Genomic DNA, 14,124 nt, shown 5'->3' with positions numbered 1-14,124 from the left:
GGGGTGGGGCGGCTGGGGCAGCGGGGGCGGGGCTATGGCAGGGCAGCAGCGATTTCCACAGACCTTACATGGCTTTGTCTTCCAGACTCCCAATTCAGATTCTGCTCTCTGGGTCAGGGGAGATCTGGTGTATGGGGAAGGGGTGGTGGGGATTTCAAAATAATGCAGCTAACCAGAATGAGCACAGAAATGCATAGAAATGCTAGAGGGGGGCAGCCCCTTGTCCCCCTCAACCCCCCTTCTTTCCCCAGCCCCCACTTTCCCCAGGCCAGATGTTTCCTTTCCTGCAACTGCAACTATTGTCCTCCTTCCAAGAACACCCCCCAACGCCCTTCTTCAGTTTCCCAAGCAACATTTCTTGGCCAGGTCTGTCCCCCTTGCCCCCTCTTCTCCCTGGCTAATTTCCTTGGCTAGAATCCCTAATATTCTCTGGGGGGTTCTAGATACTTCAAAAGTCAGATGGAAGAAATTCAAGTAAAAATCTCATAATACTCTTTATTATAAATTACACACACCATGAGGTTTTTAAAAAATTCTATTTTTCCATTTCAATGCACATGCATAAAGAAATGTCTGGTATAACATTCACCAAATGTGAATACCAGCTATTTCTGAGTGGTAGGATTTGTGATGTTTTTTGCCTGAATATTTTAACAACAGCATCATTTGTATAAATTCATCATTTTTAAGACAATGAACTGGAAACAGGAGTTTACCAACAGGGTATATGGGGGTTTCTGTGGTAGGAGGCTATTTCCCAAGGGTCGAGTGTCAGGAGAGCAGGAAGTGGAAATAGGAAGGAAGGTACAGGTCTTAGCACCACCACCACCCTGCCCTACCCATGTCCTTCCGCACACTCAGGGCTACAAGTCTTGGTAAGAGAAAGGCGGCAGGTCCGGGACACAGGCTGCCAGGTGGGGAATGCAGGCCACATGATTCACACTGCAGAACCCAGCATCCTGGCCTCTCTCAAAGTAGACACTGCCAGGGGAGAAGATGGAGGGGTCCTCGTCAAAGAAGTTATAGGGTCGGAGCAAGAAGCCAACTCTGTTCCCCAGAGTCACTGTGTTGGGGACATCCTCAGCGTGGGGGATGTGCAGGAAGCTGGCTGTAACCCAAGCCACCAGGTCCTGCAGGAAGAGGAGGAGCTGGAGATTTTGGAGGCAAGACCCAGAGAACCTCCCCTCAGCCACGATCCCCAGTCTCCAGCCCCAGGCCCAAATAACAGGCTTCTCATCCATGTGAGAAGCTGTAGTTTGGTCCCAGAGCTAATCTCACCCTAAGAGGGATGAGGCATGTTGGTCATCAGGGGACTCCCTGGCCCCTAACCTAACAGCTGGAAACCTACCACTCCCTCCATCCTACAGCCATGACACTAGGCTCAGGGGAGCCTTGGTCCTCTGCCCCTAGGGCTACCAACCTCTCCTAAGAGGGTCTCATTGTTGATGAAGTCAGCAAAGGCCGCAGTGGCTGTCCAGATGTCATTCTGGTAATAGATGCTGCTGCTCTGGGACTCCTCCTCCTTCCTCCGGGTCACCACAAGCTGGTATCTGACCAGGAATGTTGTAGGAAGGCAATGTCAGGAAACATCAAGGGCCTGGACAGCCCAGATAGCCTTTGGCTCAGGTTGTGTGTGAGACTGATTCCCGTCCCATTATCTGCTTGGATCTGAGAGATCCAGGGGTGAAGGGTCCACCGAGGTTAGTGAGCTGGGGTCTCTTAAGAGCTGGGATGGGAAGGGGACCAGCCCTTCCCTACCACCCAGTCCCCGGGGCCCTCCTCACCTCCCCCAGCTGAGGGCCCTCTCCATGGTGCTGTCCAGCGGCATGTGTATGCCAAGAGGGCTGTGGATCTGGATTCGGTACCCGCGCTGATGACCCCAGGCATTAGTCTGGTTGCTAGCCAAGTAAAGGTAGCGGGGAAGGGGGCTCCCCAAGAAAAAAGCCGTCAGGTCCTCCCTTCCCAGGACCTGCCGAGTCAGCTGTGGGCGCTGCAGTTGGTGCTCCGGACTCCAAGGGGCTGCCACGGGTTTAAACACCACGTCTTCAGCTACCACCCAGTTTTTCAGCCCTGCCAGGGTGAGGGGAGGGAGAGGAGTTCCACACCAGGTGAGACAGGTCCCTTGTCATCTCCGTGATGCCCACTGCACTGGCCTGAAAAACGGCCGCAGAGCCCAGCAGGAAGCACTCTGCGCTGGGAGCCAGGTCTGGACTTGAGGGCTAGCCGATCTTCTTTGAACCTGCCCTGTCTAATAGCTACCACCGGTTACAAGCGGCTCTTTCAACTTAAAACTTCAGTTCCTTAGTCACACTAGCTACATTCCAAGTGCTCAACAGCTACCTATGGTTGGTGGCTAACAGACTGGACAAGGCAGGCATGTATTTCTATCGCTGCAGCTTTCTGGGCCCTGGTCTATCCAACAGACCTTGGACCAATTATCTGCTTCTCTGTAGTGAAGCACATTTGATTCACCTTGTGAATCTCTACACTAGGCATAAAAAAAAGTTGTTCTATGGCTGAGCTCCATAAATGGAAAAGTACACACAGGTGGCTAACAACATTCTTCTAACTATGAAAGGGATTTTTGTCTTGGAGAAGCTGGCTGGAAAAACCTGATCCCCTCTTCTGGTGCCCTGCACACTCCTCCTGACTCTGAAGCTTTGTTTTTCTTCTCTTCTCAATTTGGCAGGGACCACTTTGTCTTTTTCACAAATAAATACATTTGTATCTTTCAATGGTCTGGGGTGATCCCTGAAACACTTAAACTCTTGCTGCAGGTTCAGACTGTCAGTTCCTTCCAGTCTGACTCCCAGGAAGGTGCTGGAACAAGGGAGCTGTCCTGAATGCAGCTACTGCCCTCTGTGCAGGCGCCTGACACAGCCTCTGGCCCACAGCACCAGCCTGCACTGCGTCCTCTAAGGATCCAGTGTTATTTGATTTTACGTCCTAAGACAAGGTTTTTTAACGTCAAAGTGCTGGAGAGAAAACTTCAAATCAGAAAATAGTCATATACCGAATTTGTCAAATAATAATCTAGTTAATACTAGCATTTCCATCATGCTATTTTCTTAGCTCTCCTCCCCTCCACCTCCACACCACACACACACACACACACAGACAGGCACATGTGCCATCTTTATACTCAAGAGGATATGAAAATGTTTCACAAGAAATATGCCGAGTTATGGTGCATTATATACAGGCAGCCACTTTCTGACCCATCTCCCCCCCACCCTCCTCGATTTCTGTAACTGTAAAACAGACAGGGTCTGGCGGATTCCAAATTTTCTCTCTGGGCGAACAGGCTGATTTGGTTAATTATTTTCTGAACTGGACAAAAAAATGTCAAGAGGAGAAAGCCCCTTTGGTGCTTAGAGCCTACTGGAGAAATCCCTCTACATTTGCATCAAGCCTGTTGCAGGCGCGCCGTGTCACCGGAGAGCCTATTGTGATGACGCGTGCTGGCAGGAATGGGCTGGGCCTCCCCAGAAGGCGCCTGGGCCCCTATGCTGTCTCCCCAGTCATCTGAAATCCTGTGGGAGCAGCCCCCAGCCAGCGCCTCCCTCTCTCAAGCCCCAGCACTACCTCCACTCTTTAAACCTCTTTAGACACTGCTTCCTACCTCCCTCTGCTCATCCCCTTGGTTTCCCCACCTCCACAGTCTCTCAGAATAACAAAGAACTCAGAGCCCCAGCTCCAGCTGCATCCAGCCTGAGAAGGCCAGTTCCCTACTCACAGACAGGCTAAGGCAGCCAGATAGCTCAGCATGGCCATTATGTTTCATTTTAAAATTGCAGGTCAGAGGGGCCAGGCAGTGGAAACCTATCTTCTGCTAAACACCCAGTAGGCCCAGTAGGCTGATTGCAGTCAAAACACTCACATCAGTCCCTGCTGTTGCCGCAATAAACTGTGGTACTGGAATGCCACCCTCTTGCTTCTTTGGGCTTGATGTGGGGGTCTCCCTTCCCTCTGGCCCACCCCAACTCTCCATCCTCATCCCCCGGGGCACTCACCTGCCACATCCAGGTCCAGCTTGAAGTGGAAGGCATGTGTGTGCACCGCCCCCAGCACTCGCTCCCCCACGCGGTTCCCAAAGAGGAGGCTTTCCTCTCCCCCGCTCAGGAAAGCTGTGTTGATGTAGCCCGTGGCATGGACCCGCCCTTCGAGTGCCCCATTTGGGTGCAATACAAAGTCCCAAATGTAGTCATAGTTGCCTACAGAGGACACAGACCTGACTACGAGGGCAGAGCCGGCCAAACCACCATAGAAATGACTCTGAAGCTGATTGTGGTGCCTTCGGAGGGGTAGTCCCTGGGCCTCCTCAAATACACACACAGCCCCCGGGAGCAGCTGGACTGCCCCTTGACCCACCAACACGTGGGTGTCCACCATGGTAGACTGATAGGGGCAATCTACTCCCCGCACCAAGCCTCGGCTGTGCCGGCCAAGTCCATAGCTGCTATCAAGGTATCGGGTCATCATGGTCTTGGGTGAATCAGCGCCATAGATAGACACACACTCCTGGACACTGACTTCATAGGCCACTCGCTCACCCTTGAACCGAACATCAAAAATTCTCATGCCACTGAACGCCCCATGGCCAAAGGTAAATGTCCAGAGGAAAGACTCCACCAGGTGCCCTTGGACGCTGTACCGGGAGCCCTGAGGTGAGAACTCAAGAGGGGGGAGAGGGCCTGGGGAGACCCGGGAGCGGAGGGAAGAGGCCCCATCTGGCAGGGGTAGAGGAACTCTAACCACGTCCAGCCGGCCAGCCTTAAACTCCCATTCCAACTGACCCAAGTCTGCATAGTAGTGCCCAAGGTAGAAAACCTGCTGGACAGCCCAATGGGCAGGGTCCAGGGCCCTATGGTCCAGCAGTAGCTCGAGCCCCACGGGGTGAAGAAAAATCCCGACACCTGAGATGTTATGGTAGAGGGCTATCCAGGTAGCACGGTCCCCTGAGCGCAAGCCACGAGGGGTGGCATGCAGAGCCGCCAAAGTGGAGCCATTGTAGTTGAAGACAGAAGCCAGGAAGACTGGGGCCTTGGGGAACTCCACCTCTTTCAGATGCGTCCACATCTGGGCAGACTCGGTTGACAGCATGGGGCGTCGGTGATAGGGCAGGGGACCCCCATAACGCTCCACGGTCACATCCCGCATGTAGGAGGGCTGGGGCAGCGGCCCCACCACCAGCTCAGTCACATTGGGCTGGGGTTGTCCGCCAAAGAAGACGATGGCCAGTGCCTCCCGGGCAGGTGGGGGGCTCCCCCTGTCCAGGTGGGCCAGGGCTGCAGCCTTGGGGGGCAGCTGCAGCTCTACCGAGAAGATGCAGTTGTCTGAGGGTTGGGCCTGGGCTGCATCCACCAGGTCTGGCCCCAGCTTCTGGGTCAGGAAGCTCATCACAGCTGTCAGCTCTTCTCGGCTCAGGTCTGCAAACAGCTGGCTCTGGCCAGGGTGTGTCCAGGGCTGGGCACGGGGGGGTACAGAGGGGCAGCGGGGAGGCAGGTTGGAGCCACCACGGCTGGTCAGCAAGACATAGGCCAGGGCAAAGATGGTGATGAGAGACAGTGCCAGGAACACGAGGACTACCTTGAGATTCATGGTGAATGCTGAGAGCTGAAAGGAGAGTCCCACCAGCTGTTCCTTCCAGTTACTGACATCAAATCAGGGTTTATATTCAGGAGGATGGATAGGAATAGCGAAAACTCCACCCTGTGGGTTGGACGGGAAATTTCTGACCTTGATTTGTGTAATTCTGCTCCAATTTTCTGTTCTGTGGTTTGGCTCAAGGTACGACTTCCACGTGCATCGCCTCAGCCCATCCCTGAACTCCTCCCAGCAGCACGGTCAGTACCCACTCCCAAGCGCCATCATTTAGAGCAGATTAGAGGGCATTTGTATAGACGCTAAACTCTACCTTCTGCCCAGCATGGGTCTGAGGAAGAATGCAAATCTCAGATGCCCGATCAAGTCCTATGAGCCACATGCAACCACTCTGGCCACTTTCCTACCTTCTGGCAGGCACCACCCCAGTATTTCCAGGATCCACTGCCCAGTTCAGCAGTAAGCACTGTGTTCTGCCAGATGCCTAAGGCAAAGCCCTTGGTCTGTAGTCTCAGGCCTCTTCCATCTAGCCAGTTGAGAAACGAGTGGTGAAGACCTGGCCACAGCAGTCAATTTGTATCCCAATCACAGGTCCTGAAGCGGCGTGACCTCAGGGGACTTACTTATCATGAGACTCAGTGTCCTGATCTATAAAGAAGGGATAAAACTACCCTAGAGATTCATGAAGAATAAATGTGATCACGCAGATAAAGTGCTTCACAGAGCTTGACACGGGGCAGGCATTCAAAAACGGTCAGCTACAGGTACTGATCTCTGAAACAGAATAGAAGAGATGTTCCTCCACCATTCAAGACCTTAAGTCTTTTTTTTGTAGAGACGATGGATCCCAGATCAATGGATATCAGTACGCTACTCTGCAAGGTGGAAGTTAAGGAAACTTTTATTTCAGAGGGAGCTAAGATCCCAGACAGCCCTCCAAGTCATTTGAAAGTCAGAACCAGGAGTCCCTGGCATATCCTCAAGAAACTTAAGACATTATTCAGAGAGAAGTATTGTATAAAGAAAACGATGGGGTGGGGTGTGCCTCAAGCCAGGTGATTCCCCACACATGGAACTACAGCACCCTCTACTGACAGTTCAGGGTATTACTGGAGAAGGAAGAAAGGAGCTGGGATATTGTCAAGGTAAAAGGCAAGTTAGGTTGGAGAAGAGTTATCTGGTGGCTCAGACACCTGCCTGCAATCTGCCTGCAATGCAGGGGACTGGGGTTCGATCCCTGGGTCAGGAAGATCCCCTGAAGAAGGGAATAGCTACCCACCCAGTATTCTTGCCTGGAGAATTTCATGGATAGAGGAGCCTCGCAGGACATGACTGACTTTCACTTTCTTTCAACTTGCGTTTAATTCAGACTGCACACAAATGAAGGACCCACTCTTGCCTCTTGGTAGGCAGAAGCCTCAGTCTTTTCATTATTTCAGAGAAAAGAGGCAGCTCAATTGAAGTAAAGACACCCAATAGGGTGGCTGGAGGTATATATGGAGGTGGGTGTCCCAATGTGCACACACCTAAGTGTGAGTATGTCCCAGGCCACCAGGGCATCGCATCAGCATCTGCAGCTTTAGAAAGAGGTCAAAGTACCTGTATTTTTAATAATTTCTTGACATGGTAAAAGAATTTTACATTACGATCCAAGGGCAGTAGGGGGAGGAGGAGGGGTACTGGAACAATCCAACAAACAAAAAGGGAAACCGAGAAACACAGGATGGGAGGAGGGAAGGGTTTTAGTTGGAAGGGGTCTGGAGGGTGGTAGGGGCAGTGCCCAACTAAAATGCAATTGGTTTGTTACTGAGTACTATTCATGGGAAGACAGCATCCGAACTCCTCCTCTATAGCATAACGGGGGACCAAAATGATGCGCTCAGATGAAAATATGGAGGTTGGAAGACAGAGATGGAGCAGGGAAGGGGCAAGGATAAGTCAGAAACACTGAAAGAAAGAGAGCCACCAACAGACTCCCCAGGAGTGGCAGAATAAAAGAAGTAGAGGTTGATGAGGGTTAACACAAAAGCTGTAACAAGTGGTATCTCTGGAAGATTTGAGAGATAAGAGGCAACTCTTCTATGGTTTTGACTTGCTCGGCAGATTTCCACATACACACACTGTGTACATGCCTGTGTGTGCACACACATATACACACAAGTGACTGCTTTCCCAGGAAGCACAATACTACAAATAAGAAAACATTTTTCCCAAAGGGAAAGCCCAGTAGCAGCAGCAGCATCTAGCCTCACAGCTGCAGACACCCTTATCCCAATTTACAACTGGCCTGAGAAGAGGCAACCAGGGGTCAGAGGACAAGCCTTTGCAAAAACACCCAAAAGGACTCGAGTCACAGAGGAAGGGGCCTTCCCCACTCCCTCCGCTTCTCATCTCTCAGCTCCCCTCCAACTCACAGCCTCAGGCACCAAGAGGCTACAATATCAGGAGACAATGGGTCCTGGGAGAAGAGGACTAAGACACCTATCACCTTCTAAACAGAGTGTGTGTGTGTGTGTGTGTGTGTCAGAGAGAGAGAGAGAGAGAGAGAAAAGGAGAGAGAGACAGGGTTTACAGGTGGGCAGGGAAGGGGGGGAGGAGAGGGCATCACGTAACAGCAGCAAGGCATGTGTGTGCTGCATGTGTGTATATATATCACACACATATATGTATGTGAAAATCCTAGTTATAAAAACACCTGAAGGAGCTAGGGGCTTGGCAGAAGAAGGTCTAAGGTGTTTCTTGTCATGATCAGGTTCAAGGTACAATGTATGTAGACGGGAAACCCTCAGTCATCACCAGGGCAACTGTGGCAGGGAGGATCCAACATCCCACAGTGGCAAGGGACACTAACCTTCCTTCCGGAAGAGGAGTTGGTCCCCTCCACCCCACCCCAGTTCCTACAAGACACCGAGCACTTTCCTTCCAGTTCCCTCAGCTTCTAACCAGCTCATCATCAAAAGGAAGAAAACACAAAGCCCAAGACACAGGAGGGAGCCAAGGAGAGAAAACACAAGTATTCCTGTGCCAGGATCCTGCGCACACAAACCTGGAGTTCTCCAGAAATTAGGACAGGGGGGCGTGGGGGTGTTAGGGGAGGAAATAGAAGAGTTCCTGAGGCCTGAAAAAAGAGGTAAACACGTCACAGAACTACATGAGAGTTTCATTAGACTCTAACTAAAAACAGAGAGAGGTGTGATTACTATTTCCAGCCAGTTTCCCCATCACGATAGTCATGTAACAAACCAAGGCAATGTCGGTCTTGAGCCAGACTCACAGAGTCCCCTGACCCTGGCCCCGGCCTCAGTACAGTGTCTCTGCATTGCTGCTCCGGGGTCGTTTGATCTTCTCAATATTTTTCAGGATCATGTCATGTAGAGTGACCTGGGAGGAGAGGATCAGGGAATCACATGTCTATTCAACCCCTACCTCACTAGGAAAATGAGACACCCCCACAACCCCCCCTACCCCCAATCACTCACATGACCCAAATCTCACTCAAATCTGAATTCAGGGTGGCTGCCCTTCTACCTCTCTCATACCCCGGACACAACTGGGGATATCCCAGGGTCCAAGAGTCTAATAAGTAACATTTATGAAGCACTTAACATACCAGGGATTACACTAGGTCCTTTAATGTGTTAGACGAAGAAACTGCAGTTTGAGGTTAAACTTGCCAAAGGCCCCATATTACAGGTAGAATTAGTTCTAAATCTATGCCTGACGCTAACGCCCACATCTTCACCTCAAGACTATACTGCGCCCTTTCCCATCCAGGTAGAAAGAAGGAAAAAAGCACCTAGACACCTTCAATGACCTCATGGGGCTTTTCAATACTCAGTTGATGGGTTGTTCCACTCATTTTACCTCCAACCCCCAACTCAATCCCTAGAGAGAGGCAGGAAGACGGCCACCAGAACTAAGAGAAGCCAGAGCAACTGTGGGCAGGGTCCGAGGTAACTTACATATTGATTCCTTAGCTCTGAGATGATGAGCCGAAGGCTGATATATTCTTTCTCATCGATCTCTGTCACGGTGCGACGATAGTCCTCCTGATGAGGGGGAGAGAAAAGTCGTTTCCAAGGCCTGACTGTCACCCACACGGCTCTTCCTAGGAACAGTCACTCCCCCCTGTCCTACCACTTCCACCCTCAGCCCAAGAAACCCTCACTTACCACATGGGGATATTTAGCTATTTTAGAAACCAATTTGGCTCTTGTAATATAATATCTGGAAGGAGAGAAAAGAGGAGAAAGCTGCAGGAGACCCCAGACGGTGTTCACCACCTCACCAGCCCCCAATTCCTGGGCCACACCCCAGCCGCCCTACCTAGAAATCTGGTCCAGATAAGATGCAGCTTCACTCTCAACAGTTCTCAGTTCTGCAACTGTCTCCTCCTGAAAAAAACAAATGAGTCAAAAGTCACTTCCATGTCATCCCACAGCAGAACACAAAGGAAAACAGAAAAGCAGAGGAAGTGAGAATACTCCCACACCTTCCTCTCCAGTTTCTATTGCAGGTGCCTTACCTGAATGGACACGCCAAAGTTGTTCCCATCTTCTATCCTAGGAATCAGGAGTTGTACCCACATTTTGACCTGGAGGGTGAGGGGACCAAAATACACGTTTGAGGACCTCAGCCCTTTCTCCTAAAGCCATGAAGTACACAGTTCAGGCTGTTAGGGCCACAGGCCAGGAGCACAGGAGCCAAGATACTTAGTCTGCCAGCTGCCACATCACCTCCACGCCTCCAGCCCCATCATCGAGTACATCCATCATCTAACACAGTTCAAGACAGGGTATCTGGGGTCAGCCCACAGGTCACTAGCCCCTGCCTCACCGTGTTGCATTTCTCAATCAGCAGCCGGATCTCAGGCTTCACTTTCTCAATAATGTCCACCAGCTGCTGGTTGCTTTTTAGCATCCCATTGGGCATCACAAACACCTTGGTTCCTGGCAGGGATGTGAGGAAGATTAAATTATTGGTGTGGAAGGGCAGGACATAGCATTCCAGGTCTCTCTCTCTCTTTCCCAGCCCCATGAGATGTTATGACCTTGACCTTTTATCTGGCATAACCCTATCTACAACCTGACACCCCCAACAGAATAAAAAAGAGAACACATGGATTAACAGACTAAACAACAAGTCTAAAGTATTCCACAAGTCTCAAGAATAAGGAAATTTAAATATGTTCTATTTTTCCCATGGATTTGTGAGAGCTCAGGAAGCATGGTTTCCGGATGATTCTCATAAGGAATACGCAACCCAGATCTCTCTTTCACAGTAGGGTTTGCACTCTTAAGAGATTCTAATGCCTCCACTGATCTGACAAGAGGCAGAGCTCAGGTGGTAATTCGAGCAATAGAAAGCAGCTGTAAATACAGATGAAGCTTTGCTAGCTTGCCTGTTGCTCACCCCCTGCTGTGTGGCCATAGACCAGCACCATGATTGAGGACCCCTGCTCTATAGACTTAATAGATCAACTATTATTGAAGAGGAAAAAATAACACGGAACTGGCATTTCTGTGAAAAATCTGTGATGTGTAGTCCTCTTCAACCTGTCTCCCTTGGCAGTCCACACTAAAACAAACCCTCCCTGTTAATCGGAAAATTAGGTTTCAAGTGTTAAATAATGACGATGCTTAGAGGACATGGGAATGTGAACTCTGGGAAATAAAATCAGATCCTGCTTCCTGGCCAGGAGAACACATTCTGCATCTGCCGGGAAGGGTTGGGGTGGGCGACCGTAAAGGCAGCTCTTACCCTGGAAGGCCTCTTCACATTCATCCAATCTTCTCTTCTTGTAAGTGGGCTAAGGATACAAAGAGATGGGAATTAGCCTGTCCGACATCCACATCCCCATCATAAGTTACCCTTCAAGCAAGTTTAATCCCTTCCTCAACCCCACAGGTTGTCTTAATTAAGTTATGCACAACTTATTAAGCACATACAAGCCTATAAGATAAGATTCTTGCCAAAATGCAACTTAACCTCTGCTGGGAAAACCAACCTTTCAAGAAGTATAAACAAAGGAAGCAATTAGGGGGAATTCCCTGGTGGTCTAGGGGTTAGGACTCGGCACGTTCACTGCCAGAGGCCCAGGTTCAATCCCTGGTTGGGGAACTGAGATCCCACAAAAGGGGCATGCTGTGGCCAAATATAAATAAATAAATAAGCAATTAGGGGAGGGAGAATACTACAAACAACAGGAAAAACGAACCACTGAATGCAGAGTTAGGGTAATTAAGGGAATATGTGCAAATCTGCCAATTCCATAAAAACACAAAATATTCAATCAACAAACGTATTTAGCAACTGCTATGTGCTGGGAACAATGCTAGATGCTGGGGATACAAAGATAATGAAGATAGTTTCTGCTTTCCAGAACTGCAAGTTCTATCAGTGAGACAGTGATGCAGACAAAGAACAAGGCAGTGTCATCAGTGTTATGATAGAATGTGGACATATAACTGGTAACAACTCAGTATCAAAGACACACAAAGGCTAGGACTGTAGTTACATGACAAGAAAAGTCTTGCCTAGAGTCATAGGGACAGACCAGATCACTTGTGGGAACCTGTAGCTATCTGTCCTATTTCAAACTCACTCTAACAGAGTAGCATTAACACATTCACCTCATGCTACAAATGAAAATTAGGATCTAAAGGAAGTGCTCTGGAGTCATAATGTCTTAAGAATCCTCATTTCCAGATAAAAATCCCAGTCTCCTCTCAGTATGTTTCAACTGACCAGGAAATAGAGAACAGAGAACCCCTATTGCTTTGGAACACAAAGGAAAATATAGGACACTTACACCATCCAGTCCATCATGGCTGTTGGTGAGAAGAATGGGGTCAGGGACTGGGAGATTCATGTCTGAGTGGATCTGAGTTAGGTCATGGATGTTTAGGATTGGTTCCTGAAAGAGAGATGCCCACCCCCAAAAACATTAGTCTTTTCAAGATGAACAAAGAAGTATTTCATTCAAAAAGCAAGAAATGAGAGTGCGTTAGGGTACACAACAGAACAGAATCAGCACCTCATCTGTCCCACCAGACAGAAAGACCCTGGCCAAGAAAGTTGGGGAATCTGAGGAAAAGAAAAGCATCTCTCACCTTCAAAAAACTATCAAGTTCTAACAACTTCTTTGGGAAAAAATTTGCCACCAAGTCTTCTGCCTAAAGATGAGGGAAAATACAACCGAATTAGTAACTGTGGGAAGGCCTGTCTCTATAGATATCTCTTCTCTGGGGAACTCCCAACTATTAACCAACACTCATTTTTCTACTTATTTCACTCACCTCACTTGTGATCCGCTCCCTGAAAGAATCAACCTAAAATTAACAAAGAAAGCAATTCAGTAAGAGCAAATCAGCAGCTGGCAACATAAGTTTAGGCAGGTTGGGGAAACCCAAATCCAAATGTCTTCCCCTCACCTTATAATTGTAATGAGAAGCTGAGAGGCCCCCAGACTGCAAATACTTTATTTTTTTGAGGATCCATTTCTCCATCTCAGGAGAGGGAAGCGGGGCTTGAGGGCAGCACCCACCTGTCTTCCCCCCCTCCCTCCCAGTCTGAAGCTGTCTTGACTTTGAGAGCAGATAAAAGACAAGTAGATGGGGGAGGTGTGAGCTCACAAACGTGTCAACTCCCATCGAAACCTGGCCTAGGCAAGCCTGACGCCAAGGGCAGGGGCAGTAGCAGCGTATGGAGCGGCGACGTTGCCGGGCTGGGGGACTTTCAGCTGTCACTAGCCTAAAGCACTAAGTCCGCCACGTGTCCGCGAAGGTCTTCCCTATTAGACGGGGTACACAAGGCCACCCCATATTATCCTCTCCCCCGATGCCGTCCCCGGGGGTGGGGGGCTGGGCTGAGCCTAGCGGAAGCTCAGGGTTGGTGTCCCCAGGGAGACAAAGACGCCACGGGGAGTGGGAAATCGGTCAGACAGCTCGGGGATCGAAGCGAGGGGTAAGGAGGCCTGGGCCGGTGCCGCTACCTTGAGCTTCACTTCCTGATCCACCTTCAGCAACGAGGCCATGGCCGGGCCGGGCCGTGTCCGCTCCGCTGGAGACCGGAGGCGCTGTGGGCTCCGGGGAGGGGGTCAGAGGGAAGGGGGAATCTCGGCTGCTTTCAGGACGCGGCCTCCCTCGTTGGGTCACTCACTGATCACTTGCTCCCTCCCTTCGTGCCGTCGGTCAGCCAGCCCGCCTGCTGCCTGTCCCTGCTGCCTGCTCCCTCTCTCGCTCACCCTCCCGGCTTTCGCCGCTCACACCGGAAGTTGCGTCACAGCCAATCGCCGGGAGTCCACCGAGGATGCGCACGTGCTCTGCGCAGCCGCGCTGAGGTTCCGCTCTGGGAGCTCGGCGCTCGGCTCTTAACCTCCCAGTTCTTGTGCCGGATGCGGGTGAAATGAGAGGGAGGGTGGTGGAGACCGATGTAGTGAGATCTGAGCCTCAAAGAGACTCGGGGATTGTTTGCCTCTCTGTTTGCCCGGCACTCGCCTTCACGGAAGGGACCTTCTGA

The 14,124-nt window shown here is 50.5% G+C and overlaps 2 protein-coding genes across 4 annotated transcripts; both read right to left on the bottom strand.

The window, feature by feature from the left end:
* Positions 1–499: 499 nt before the first annotated feature.
* On the bottom strand, positions 500–6,346 carry AOC2 (amine oxidase copper containing 2). 3 transcript variants are annotated; one of them, XM_061144097.1, is made up of 4 exons: positions 4,014–6,346; positions 1,785–2,070; positions 1,421–1,550; positions 500–1,130 (listed from the first exon to the last, which is right to left on the bottom strand). In XM_061144097.1, the coding sequence occupies exons 1-4, from the start codon at positions 5,599–5,601 to the stop codon at positions 864–866; spliced, it is 2,271 nt and encodes a 756-aa protein (XP_061000080.1). In that variant the 5' UTR covers positions 5,602–6,346; the 3' UTR covers positions 500–863. The 3 variants fall into 3 exon arrangements, with proteins under 3 accessions (XP_061000080.1, XP_061000081.1, XP_061000082.1); XM_061144098.1 differs by having other exon boundaries at positions 1,974–2,070; XM_061144099.1 differs by having other exon boundaries at positions 854–981.
* A 141-nt stretch (positions 6,347–6,487) lies between these two features.
* Positions 6,488–14,124, bottom strand: PSME3 (proteasome activator subunit 3). The gene is made up of 11 exons (XM_061144100.1): positions 13,598–14,124; positions 12,903–12,935; positions 12,717–12,779; positions 12,416–12,520; positions 11,365–11,413; positions 10,441–10,553; positions 10,130–10,198; positions 9,931–9,998; positions 9,777–9,831; positions 9,567–9,653; positions 6,488–8,985 (listed from the first exon to the last, which is right to left on the bottom strand). The coding sequence occupies exons 1-11, from the start codon at positions 13,637–13,639 to the stop codon at positions 8,905–8,907; spliced, it is 765 nt and encodes a 254-aa protein (XP_061000083.1). The 5' UTR covers positions 13,640–14,124; the 3' UTR covers positions 6,488–8,904.

This window comes from Dama dama, chromosome 5 (genome assembly GCF_033118175.1).
Source record: "Dama dama isolate Ldn47 chromosome 5, ASM3311817v1, whole genome shotgun sequence".
NCBI lineage: Eukaryota > Metazoa > Chordata > Mammalia > Artiodactyla > Cervidae > Dama > Dama dama.
This window is presented reverse-complemented; position numbering and strand designations above follow the sequence as displayed.